We start from the raw sequence: 13,629 nt of genomic DNA on the forward strand, positions 1-13,629 counted from the left end.
GCCTGCATTTTTTATTTTCACCTGGGCCCAAATTTGTTTTTCAAATTCTTTGCCCATACCGGACCCACCCAAACTGATTTTTATCCCAGTCTGACTGAAACTTATTATATAAATAAAATCACTAGCATTAGTTTGGAAAGTTTCATATTAATAATAAAAAAAAAAAAAACTTTCAGATTCAAAATTCAATATTAATTATATAACAACAATAATTATCCAAAATAATTATCGATATTAATTATAAAAAATAAAACGTAATAAATTTTCAATTTACCATATTTAATATAATTCCAAAACGAATCTCAATATCCACCTCTATCAGCCACCTTCTCTTCACGCTTTTTATTGCGAATTGTTGTGCAGAAATAAAATAGAGTCAAAACTACCGCTACTTAAATTGTTATACGCACTTGCACTGCTGGCAGGTCATTTCTACAAAAGAGTACAAATTTCGGTGAATTTTGGAAACGGTGGTGAAGTGCATCTTATTAATCAATTAAAAGTGTCAGCAAACAAATAATACACATTTTTTCTAAAACACCTTTAAGAATTTAAATACATAAAAAAAATATTTAAAAAAAAAAATATATAAGTAGCCCGAAAAAGTCAGAAATAATATAAATTTTTAGTAGTTTACACCAACCTTGCGTTGAAATAATAAAACAAAAAACAAAATTAATAGTTTAATAACTGATATTACTAATTTACAATAAATTACTATTTACAAAAAGCATATAAAAAGAAAAAGAATATCATAAAATACAATAAAATATACAGAATTAAAAGTGCTAAAATCTGAAGCTTTCGAAGGCTCTGTCTTCTTTCTCAACAGTACGCTTTATTTTTGCAGTGCAATCTTAAATACCTGCAGGTTCACAGCACATGTCACGTGATTCAATGACACGTGCATTGTTCTCATGCGTAACGGAACCGGAAGTGGCTCGGGAGGGTGTCAGGTGAAATCATTCATTCCCTCCAAGAATCACTGTCTCAAAGAGGGGATGAATCCGCATACCCCTATCTCTATTAATGTTGCTCCCAATGGAACTAATCCGCAAGCTCTCGAGCCACTTGCGGTCCCAAAACCTATGCGCCCGGTCGATGATAGTAGCTTTGTCTGGGGAGATTTGATGTTGCTTCTCCAAATAATGCTCTGCCACGGCTGATTTCGCATAATTAGCATTCCTTATCGCCTTCGATAAGGAATGCAGATTATGCAGATTAGGCGATAAGGAATGCAGATTATGCGAATCAGCCACGGCAGAGCATTACTGGGAGAAGAAACATCAAATCTCCCCGGATGAAGCTACTATCATCGACCGGGCGCATAGGTTTTGGGACCGAGAGCTTGCGGATTAGTTCCATTGGGAGCAACATTAACAGAGATAGAGGTATGCGGTTTCATCCCCTCTTTGAGACAGTGATTCTTGGAGGGGATGAATGATTTCACCTGACACACTCCCGAGCCACTTTCGATTCCGTTACTCATGAGAACAATGCATGTGTCATTGAATCACGTGACATGTGCTGTGAACCTGCAGGTATTTAAGATTGCACTGCAAAAATAAAGCGTACTGTTGAGAAAGAAGGCAGAGCCTTCAAAAGCTTCAGATTTTAGCACTTTTAATTCTGTATATTTTATTGTATTTTATGATATTTTTTTCTTTTTATATGCTTTTTGTAAATAGTAATTTATTGTAAATTAGTAATATCAGTTATTAAACTATTAATTTTGTTTTTTGTTTTATTATTTCAACGCAAGGTTGGTGTAAACTACTAAAAATTTATATTATGAATATGCCCAACCCCAGAGGCCTATTTCAAGAAAGTCAGAAATGTTTGAAATAATTCATTACGATTATTTGTACCTAACCCGAGCCCGAAGGCTGTTACCTGGCTCAAGGTCCAGGCCTGGGCCTATGCAGACCTCTACCTTAAGGTTAGGCAACAAAGAAAAAGACTAAACTTCAGAACATGTTGCACACTCCAGACTATCGGCACTTTTCAATTCTGTGGGGTGTTTTTAGTGTGGGTTTTTTGATAGATTTTCATTCTTGGCTAGTAAAAAAAAAAGGTTAGGTTAGTTTAAGCCAATAATTTGGAATGGATTCAAGCAATTAATGATGTCCATAATCGGTAAAATTTTAGAACAGGGCAAAAGAAGTGTGGGTTCTTTGATAGACATTCATTTTTGGCTAGTGAAAAAAGGTTATGTTATGTTACACTGGAGTGTGTACCCTGTTCTGAAGTTTTACCAAGGTTTTATTTTTCATTATATTTCCTAATCTGACTTTAAATGTTCAGTTAGGAAATAATAGGAAAAGAAAGGATCTTTATATATATATGCATTTCATAACATCAATCAATCACTTAACACTATGATGTTATCGTCTGTTGTGTTCATGCACCAATCAGTACATTGTCTGTCATGCCTATGTGTCAATCACATGCACTGTTTGTTTACTGAGAATGTAGGGAGAAACTGCGGTAGCAGCAATAGTTTGTCTATTGCTGCTACCACAGCAAACTATGGAAAATAAGTTTTCCATAGTTTGCTATTGTTCTTATGTTGGCTTTCTTTGCCTTCAAATGTAAATAACATATGAGGTACAGCAATCATGATAATTCAATAACTGAATTACCATAAGGGTTTAGAAAAACGTTTGTAATTTGAGAATGCCAAATTTTAATATAATTTGTATTATTATCATTTTTTTACAGTGTAGTTCCCCTGAAAGTAAATGTACTTGGTCCAAAAGAACACTGTTCTTTCTCTATTAATCAATTCACAACATGCAGCAACAGTTAGGCACTTGACTTCTCCTCATGAAAAGGACTTTCCTGATGGAAGAACAATGTTATTCCGCTGCTGCTTTTCATCAGAAGGAGGAAGCAAAGCAGTACTGTTATTGCTCCTTTATGTTTAAACGCAAACAATCCACTATTGTAAGAACTCTCAAAAGGTACAGAAAGAAAAAATCCATTATGCACTTGCCTTTTATGGGAAGATCATGATGTTCAACAACTTGTGACAATAAGGTGCTTATGAAAGATTTCATACAGGATAGGAAGCAAACATCCCCACAGTTATTTTGAAAATTGATGTAAATTTGTAAGCCTATGTGGCCTACTGTTCACTGGTGATTACTTTCTGTGGACTTAAGGGCTTGGCAGAGGGAAAAAGAAGAAGAAAAAAAAAATTATCTGAAATATAGCAAAAGAAGCAACTCAAACTGCTGGCCAGTATGTTTGCATCAACTGAGAAAAGAGTTCTCTTTAGTGAGAAACTCTTTCTTGAACTACAAATCACAGGGCAGTATATATGCATCATTATTGTGGTTAAGAATGCAAACCAAATCATACAAAATTGGGCCATAAAGCATTTGGCAATGATATGGTCTTGCACATCCATTTTTGGTATTAAGGAGCTGTATATTGTTGAGTAACATGTATGCTGGCAATATTGCAATGTTCTATTAAGTAGAATGCTATTCAGTACTACAGAATGCTTTGTGGATGCAACATTCGTTTAATAGGACGACAACCATTGTGTTTACCATTGTGTTCAACTTAGTACAGACAAAATCATACTGAAAGAGTTGACTGACTTTTAGAGTTATTACACTTGAATCTCAGTAGCATATTAAAATATCCAAAAAAATTAATGCATATATAATTCACATTTGGCAACATATCATTACAGCAAACTTGTTGAGAAAGTTGGTACACATCATGTCAGAAATGTATCATTATTATCTGGTTATCAAAGAAAAAGGACGGCCAATCCAATATTAATATAATAGATCCCTGCTTTACAATTGATTCACTGTACAATCAAATCACATTATGATGGACTCTCCATAAAATACCATTCACTATGCGTAGTATGCACCGGCCATTGTGATCATGTTTGCAAATTGAATTTTGATTCTATTAAACGGCAATTCTAATAAGTGAAAATAGGAGGAATACTATCCACAGCCTATAAAAGTAAAGATATAAAGCACAAATTTACACTTTATTACCTTGCCAATTAACAAATTTAAATATGTGAAAATCGGAAGAATATTTTCCACAGTTTAGCAAAACAAAAGTAAATTTATGCTTATGTACGTAACTTAATTAATACTGTAAAATGTACATACTAACTAATTGTTATTTCTGTTCACTAACATTTTTTTTTTTGTTGGGTTGTAAAATTTAAAACAGTAAAAAAGATAAGCAATCAATAACAAAGAACACAGCATGCACAAATTGCAACTAACATGATATGCACAAGTGAGGTATGGAGTAACAAGTTTTATAAAGCTTAAAAAATAGGAATAAAGAGAAGATTCTTAAAATTTGTTTTTTATACGATTGAAGATTTCATGAAAGTGGAAACACATTTCACCATAATAACGTAAAAACCCACAGAATGCCAGCTATCAGCATTATCACAAATGCAATAAGATCCAGTTTACTACCATTTATAATAGATTGCACTAACAGAAAAGGCCAATAAAGAGGAAACTGCAAATTGTTTTTATTGTTTTATGGTAGTGACTTCCAGAAACGTGCTTTAGAAAAATATCACAAAAACGTTCAAAACTGAATTTTATAGTGGAACATATGATAAAGGTGAAAGTGTAGTCCATTTTAATGATTTGAATTAGTTTTTTGAAATTTGATTTTATAAAGCGGCTTATTCTCCTAACCAGTGATTATGTTAACCGGTGTCTACTTAAATGTGTTATTTGGTTCACATTACGATATTTTCACAATACAGTCAGTCCTCATATAACACATGTTTACACTACACGAATTCGATCATACATGATTTATAAATAGGGGAACGATATTGTATATAACATGAACTGAATTCGCTTATGCACGATCCGCCTTTGTATTTACAAGAAATGGCAGTCAAATGCGGAATCACCCCAACTGAATGCAATGTAGGAATGAAGAGAAGATTCTGAAAATGTATTTATGTTTTTTATATCAGTGAAGGGGAAACACATTTCACCATAATAATGTAAAAACCCACAAAATTCCAGCTATTGGTATTATTGCAAATGCAATTAGATAGAGTATACTACCAGGTTATAACAGATTCCACTAACAGAAACGCAACTGGAAATTGTTTTTATTGTTTTATGGTTATGTTTGTTTGTTTGTTATTTGGTTTTTAGGAGCATTAGCAATTAGGCCATATTTCTCCGGGGATATGCGGTGGTCATTCCCTTACCTTTCCACATCCTCTGTATTTGGTGGTCATAGGCTCGAACCCTGGTCTGATCAAGAAGCGTGTGCTACACACTGCTCCTGCTCACCTGGCTACGGAGGTGCCTTGTTTTATGGTAGTAACCCCTAGCAATGTGCTTTAGTAAAATGTGAGCTAGTGAGGTGTTAATAATGTGTCTCTGCCTTTACAGTGTTGTTTATTCAGTTGCTACACGCATGCAGCTTTGTTTATGTGTATCAAGCGTGCCTCCTCATTTGTAATTGTGCTTTATTCCCTAAAAATGAGTAGAATACTTAGAAGGTGTGAAAAGTAAGTGTCCTGGTGAAGACACTACAGATTCAGAGAGAAAAAGAAAAGCAATATCGATAAACAGAGGCGGAATGGGTCAAAAATTCTTACCCAGGAAAATTTGTAGTGGCCTCATACTAGTGTTTATGGCCAAAATTACACTGGCCCCGGCCCACCGGGGTTTCCTCAGTAAGGCTAATGGCCAGTCTGCCTCTGCTGATCGAGAAAAAATATTAAATTGTGAAACACTTTGAGCGAAATAAAAGACCATGTGATATTTGCATGTGCTTCAGGCCTAAATGAGGCAACACCGAGAATTAGAAAGAATGCAGAGAAAATAAAAACAACTTTCATAGCAGGAACAACTCAAAGTGTAATTAAAATCCATTAGATCAAGACACAATGAACTGGAAGAGATGGAATGGCTGTCATCTCTTTGGATAGAAAATTAAACAAAAAACAAGTTTTCTTACGATAGAAGCAAAAGCATCAGCAATATTTTATAGTCGTGTTAAATAATAGTCAACATAATAGTCATATTAAAAAATACATAAGTATTTTATTATGATTATTTATTGTGTTTGGTAATGTTTTGGTTACAAATGTGTGTTCAATCTTGGGTGGTCGACACCTAACCCTATTTTTCCCATAGGGTCTGTTGTTCATATTGCACGATTTTGCATTGCACGAGGGTTTCTAGGAACACAACTATCGTGCTATATGAGGACTGACTGTACTGATTAATATCATAAAGCAGTGGTCCACTGTAGTCATATTCCAATATTTATACTGAAGTTCTGTAATTGTTTTCAATGTAGATTGTATATTGTAGTTTTAATATGTTTTATTTATTGAATGATCAAACAACCTATAAGGTTATTCAGAAAAGTCCACTGCTTAACTTGGAACAGCAAGTGAACAGAACGGTACAGAGTTGGCTTAAGTCTAGCAAAATTTCCAAAGAACAATATTGGGTACTGCATGCCACAGGGAGCCAAATACCAAGATTTTATGGCTTGCCTAAAATTCATAAAATGGGTGTACCACTTAGACCTATAGTCTCATTCATAGGCAGTCCCACATATGCACTATCTGGTTTCTTAGCCAAATTATTATCTCCATTAGTAGGACTTTCTGAATTTAGTGTTAAGGACAGTAAAGACTTTGTGCATTTTATAAGTCAACACATAGAAGAGAATGAAATTATGATATCTTTCGATGTGACATCTCTATTTACATGTATTCCGATTGACGATGGAGTGCGTTGTGCACACATGGCCTTACAGAGAGATACCACCCTAAATACTAGAACACAATTAAATTTAGATATTGAGAGAGGTATAGAATTATGCCGCTCAAGCACCACTATGGTGTTTGATAATATTATGTATAAGCAGGTTAACGGTACAGCCATGGGCTCCTCCATTAGAGCAATTATAGCTAATTTAGCTATGGGAGAGCGCGAGGCTAGAATATTTAATGTTAGTGTTCTCCCTATGCGTCCCTGGAAAAGATACGTGGATGATATGTTTTCAATTATTCGAAAGGTGAGTGAAGATCAGGTGTTGAATATTTTAAATGGCTTCTCCCCATTCATACAATTTACCTCGGAGGTAGAAGAAGGAGGAGTTTTGCTGTTCCTAGGTGTGTTTGTCTGTAGGGAAGACCAACAAATAAAGACTAAGGTCTATAGGAAATTGATGTGTAAAGGTCAATATTCGCACTACAATTCAGCTCAGGCCAGCCATCATAGGAACAGTGTGGTTAGAACATTAGTTGACAGGGCAAAATCACACTGTAGATTCCGAGGATAGGAAGGTAGAGTATGAACGCGTCACGATGGATCTTACAAAATGTAGCTACCCCCAGAGGATTATAGAAAAATATATTAAAGGAAATCAGAGGAGAGGCGAATCTTTTACGCCAGTATCCACTGCATACATTCCCTTCTATCCGGGTCTAACCGAGCATATAACTAGAGTACTAAGCAATTATCAGACGCATTGTGTGCGGCTTCCAAGGTGGAGGCTGCACACAATCGTGTCACAAGTAAAGGACCCCATTCAAAAAGAGAATGCAAGTGGGGTCATATATAGTATTAGATGCCCGTATTGTGGGGAGTGTTATGTAGGGGAAACAAAACGCCGTCTCAAAGATCGTCTGGGGGAGCACACTAAGGCAATAAGAAATGCGGAGTATGGTAAGTCCGCCATGGCCGAGCATTTTTGGGAGAAGCAGTACCAGATCTCCCCGGATGATGCTATCATCACCGATCGGGCGCATAAGTTCTGGGACCGCAAGTGACTCGAGAGTTTGTGGATCTGTTCCACAGTGAACATTAATAGAGATAGAGGAACGCGGATCCATCCCGTATTCGAGGCTACTATCCTCGGAAGGGATGAACGTTCCATATGACCCACTCCCGAGCCACTTCTGGTTCCATAACACAAGAGAACGGAACACGTGGGAATGAAACACGTGATGAGTACCACGAACCTGCTGGTATTTAAAGATGCACCGCAGAACAAAGAAAATACCGCTGAGGAAGAAGGCAGGAGCCTTCGAAAGCTATGGTTTTATCGCTTTTAATTTAGTATATTTTAATGTATTTTATGGTTTTATTGGTCTTAACCCAGTATATTTTAATGTATATTTTATATATTTTAGTTGTAAAGTTAAATATAATTTATTGTAAATACAGACAAATATAATTTATTATAAATACATAGTTATCAAGATTCCAGTTTTTGTTTTCGTTGTGTTTTATTTCTACATAAGGTTGGTGAAAAACATTTAAAACTACAATATGAATATACCCAACCTCAGAGGCCTGTTTGAAGAAATGTAGATTGTATGTTTGTGAGCAGCTCAAAGTGGTAGTATTGCTTATTCCTATATACTAGTAATCAACATTCCACAGTACTGCAAGTTTGAGTATACATTTAGTTTTTTCTTATAACTTTTGATCTAATAAAGATATAAAACTGTTCAAATATTGAATATGTATAAAATTTGCCATTAAACAGCAGTGCTGAGAATGATAATAGCTTAACTCCATATTTATTATAGCACTTCAAAGGCAAAAACATTTACTCATTTACTGCTTATGCAGGACTTTTGCATATCTCTGTACCTATGATCTATTTTAGAAAACATATTTAAACCAATTTATTCCTTTAAAGACCACAGACATTTTCCTATTGTTCAAACTCATCCACATTTATATAAAGGGTGGTAATTATTATATGTAATACAAAGTGACTATGAAATAAAAAAATATTTCTCTTTTGAAGAAAGAATATTTATGCAAATTAGTCTGAAGACCAAAATATTCTCCTATGTTACTACTATTGTGCTCTTTGTTGCTATGTACCCTTAATCCTTAGGTTTACAATGGCATTCTTTTATCTTATGAACACTCTCTCTCTCTCTCTCTCTCTCTCTCTCTCTCTCTCTCTCTCTCTCTCTCTACTTTCTCATGGCTGATATTTTGGCATCACTAATTTGTACTTCATTTCAGAGACATTATAGGATATCACTATCATAATAAACTTTTGAAAATGAAAATGTTGGCTGCTTTCAATTCAAACAGTCATGAATCAAAATTCTAAGAAAACATTTTCTTAAAATATTTCCTGAAATCTGACGTGCTCACGCACACAAGTATACCAAAATATCCTTGCAAAATACAAAATTACAAAAATTATACAAAACAACTGAAAGGCAAGATTTCTACTATTCCAATTAGTTTACACTAAATTTTATTAAATAAGTTTTCTTACTTGAAATGATCGAAGAAGTGCCATATGATCACTGTTAGTATCAGCAGCTAGTTTTTTCTTTGCTAATATAACAGCCCTCTTTTTTGCAGGTTGGGAAGGGAGAAGAACTAAAATATAGAAAAGAATGTTGGATTTTAATGTTTCTAATTTTATCATCAAAAATAATAATCAGCCTGATCAATTAACGTTTCCCGTGTTTATTTACTTATGGTGTATGTGCTCACTTTTACACCATTGTGTGATATGTGTCAAAATTATGTCTGATTATAACTGGAAAATTATAATTAGAATAATAATTTTATTTTCTGCAAGTGCAACTGAATGTTAACAGTATAAGCAAACAATTTCTGATATGTGGAAAAAAGGCTTTGAACACAGTTCAAATAGCAAATTTTTTTAATAAAAAAATAGGTAGCAATTAAATACACAAAATAAGATACAAATATAAAGATAAAACAAAATTAAAAATAGATAAAAATGAAAAGCAACAGCAGTAAAAGCCCTAAAATATACATAAGTAGCTTTCAGAATAGAGTATTCCTAAATTAAAATTATCTGCACATACTTTTTTTTTTTTTTCATTCCCATTACACTGAACTTCTTTCTATTCATTCTTGCAGTAATTGTGTGGATATATTGTTGTATTGCTCTGTATATTTGCATGTTTGTTAACCATTATGTTTACTAACATTTATTTTGTGTTACAGACTATGTGCAGTGAGTGCTAAAAGCAAACTAATGTGAAATAAAAGAGCATGGAAAACCATGATCATGATATTGGAGTTGGTGGAAAGTCAGTTCTTCATAGACTTATACATAGGGAGAACACAGCATCAGTGAGTCCCTTATGAGAGTAAATTAAGTGACTATTTAGAACCAACAAGAAGAATGAAAGGTACAACAAGAAGAACGAAAAACACAAGATATAATAACAATAAGTGTTTCTGGTAGCAAAGTAATATGCCAAATGATCATAATTTAGGAAAAACAGAAAAGCTACATGAACCAAGAGAATTTCTGTGTATCCACCTTACTGCTCATTCATTCCTTTAATACACACACAGCAACCAACACAATGCTTCGGCTACAATATACAGTATATGGATAGCCTATTGGTCCAATTTTAATGAAGTTTAGGCAAGCTCAATATGTTTTTCTAAAAGAGCCAAACAAAATTTAAGGAAAATTCATCCATCTGCACATAATAACTCAACTCTTATCACTGAAAGTTGAGTTATTACATGCAGATGGATGGAAAAAGAAATAAGAATTAGTAGATTTCTATTATCCAATTTTAATGAAACTCGACAAATTTTTTAAATCAAATATAAATTTTATGAAAAATCCATTAAGTAGGAGTTCGATTAATACTTGCAGATGGATAGACATGACAAAGATAATAGTTGTTAATAATCAGACAACAGCTGCTTTAACAAAGCAGCAATTGACTGATATTAACACACTATTATAATTTTTATATTATAACAAACTATTATAAAAATAATAATTTAATAAAGCAGCAGTTGTCTGATATTGACAGGCAACTAAGATGAGACACAGGAGGCAGGGTGGTAGAGCTCTTTTTCCTTGTACTTTTCCGAGATGGTTGTTACAGTACAATACATACTTGTATGTAACAATCATCTCACCATCATCACCTTGACCTCATCACCGATTGTATTAAATGAATATCCAGTGCTTCAGCTACAATATATGGTATACATATAGCCTATGTGATATGTATGAAAAAACAGAAATAATAATTGGCAGATTTCTATTGGTCCAATTTTATTGAAATTTCAGAAGGTGCTATAAGTTGCTCTAAAAGAGCCAAACAAAATTTCACAAAAATCCATCACCTAGAGTTGAGTTATTATGTGCAGATGGGCGGAAAAAAGAAATAATTGCTAGATTTCTATTATCACATTTTAACAAAATTTGGGATGGCTTTACAAGTTTTCTAAATGAAGCAAATATAACACTTTATGAAAAATCCGTCAATCAGGAGGCCATGCATAGTGAAGACAACAGTTTGTTAATATCAGACAACTACAGCTTTATTAAAGCAGAAGTTGTCTGATATTAACAACCTTTTCTTCTGAGATGGTTATTACAGTACAACTTGCCATTATCACCTTGTCTCCATCCCCTGTAGTCACATTAAAGGAACAGACAACTTAGGCAATGAAGAGTGTTAAACATGACCCTGGTCACATATTAACTTGATATGTCTGATACTAACAGTTTGCTAATATCAGACAACTGCAGCTTTATTAAAGCAGAAGTTGTCTGATATTAACAACCTTTTCTTCTGAGATGGTTATTACAGTACAACTTGCCATTATCACCTTGTCTCCATCCCCTGTAGTTACATTAAAGGAACAGACAACTTAGGCAATGAAGAGTGTTAAACATGACCCTGGTCCCCCCCCCAAATTCTATATGGTTTTCAGAAACATATTAAACAGATCTTAATTACAGTAAACTATAAAATCTGGTATATTTTACAAAAAACCAACATTTTACAATCCATACATATTATGAAAGCAATCTGGCACTCATATCAATGATTTTTTTTTTTTTTTTTCAATGAAAACCCCAAATATGAGAGGTATTAGAACCTACAGTACTTAGTACTGTAAGTTGAGAACATGAAAGAAGATACTTGTTCATATTATGTAGATTGTAATTTTCAGAAAATATGTATGAAGGGAGGTTGCTGCAGAAAACAGAAGTTGAAGGAATAAATGAGGGAAAAAAAGTTGGTTCTGTGAGTTTGAAGTTGGACAGTAAAATGATGCTGATTGATTGTGGCATGCATTTGGACTGGTTTGGGGGGAAGGAGGGAGGGAGGGAGAGAGAGAGAGAGAGAGAGAGAGAGAGAGAGAGAGAGAGAGAGAGAGAGAGAGAGAGAGAATTATAGAAGCCAATTCAGAAGAACAGTGCCCATGGAAGTAGCTACAGAAAAGGCATGCAGCAGAAACAGAATGTCAATGAGACAGAGCATAAGGAGACTTTGTTAGAGATGAATTATCAACTAACCTAACTGCCCTCTCTGGATGGAATCTAGAAGTCTGAGAGAGGTTTTAGGGACACCACTCCTCGTGTGAGAACAGTATTCCACAGTATTATCCCATGGTAATGTTCCACAGTGAATTGTAATTTGTACAGAGTGAACAGCTGTCTGGAAGAAAAGTAATGCCAAGAGCAAAAGAGAAAACCAATTTTTTTAGATGCAGAGAAAGGAATATTTGTAATGTGCTTATACCAAGAGAGATTAGAAGTCAAGGTAATCCCTAATAGTGATATGTGATCTTGTCTAGAAATCTGAGTGTCATTGAAGTTAAGCATAGGAGCAAGAGAATCCTTTTTTGTGAGATATAAGACAGGACTGAGTTTTAGAAGGATTGAAATCAACGAAGTTATCTTTTGCCCCACTGTAGAATTACCCGAAGAACAGCATTTACGGAACTGGTAGTGGATATTTGAGAAGTTGAAGCTGTTTGTGCAGGGCAAGGTTTGTCAAACTGGAAGGTGGAATGTAATGAACTATCATCAGAAAAACTATGGATAGGATTTCCGGTCAATGGAAGAAGGTCATCAGTGGAAGTGTTAGATGACAGAGAGCCACTACCATCACCCACAGTGAGCGATCAGAGAAAGAGAAAACTAGATACCCAATTACAAAAATTAGTTGCCAAATCATAAGATGGTAGCTTATTTAGAAGACCTTTATGCCAAATAAGGTCAAATGCCTTTGAAATGTCAAGAGCAACTACTTCAGTTTCACCAAACTTTTCCACTGAATTTGTCCATGGATGGATAATATAAGCCGGTATATTACCAATGGATCAATATTGATGGAATCCATACTGGCATTCATTAATAAGCTGGAAGGTTTCTAAATAGTTTAGGAGTTGGCAGTTAATTTCTCCATTCATTTAGAAAGAGTAGAAGTAAATGGGACAATAACTGAATGGGAGGGATTTGTCACACTTTAGGAACTGAGTGGTATTCTATGTGGAGGTACCATGAGCCTGTTTTATAAGGAGATGTTGCAGGAAGTCTTATCACTGTTGAAGAAGGGAGCTGACGCTCTCGAAAGCTTCAGGTTTTTTAGCGCTTTTAATTTTAGCATATTTTATAGTAAATGATTTTATTATAGTTTTAGTATTCCGTAATATACAGCCATCAGTTTATTGTAAATTATAGTTAATTACATAATTTTTTCATATATATTTATTTGTAAATTTTAGTTACAGTAAAATTCATTTAATGGTTGGCATATGAGTCCACTTATTTCCTAGACATGAATTTTCCCGCCCTCAGAGG

The 13,629-nt window shown here is 34.4% G+C and overlaps 1 protein-coding gene across 2 annotated transcripts in view; it reads right to left on the minus strand.

Annotated features, from left to right (window-relative positions):
* LOC150088812 (3'-5' RNA helicase YTHDC2-like) overlaps nucleotides 1-13,629 on the minus strand; it is a 281,725-nt gene that overhangs the window by 70,137 nt on the left and 197,959 nt on the right. For both annotated transcript variants that reach the window (XM_090369668.1, XM_090369667.1), the window contains exon 19: nucleotides 9,298-9,404. In XM_090369668.1, coding sequence (XP_090225794.1) covers nucleotides 9,298-9,404 — 107 coding nt within the window. The remainder of the gene's footprint in view (nucleotides 1-9,297; nucleotides 9,405-13,629) is intronic.

This window comes from Mastigoproctus giganteus, chromosome 3 (genome assembly GCF_048544385.1).
Source record: "Mastigoproctus giganteus isolate SK-2022 chromosome 3, ASM4854438v1, whole genome shotgun sequence".
Lineage (NCBI taxonomy): Eukaryota > Metazoa > Arthropoda > Arachnida > Uropygi > Thelyphonidae > Mastigoproctus > Mastigoproctus giganteus.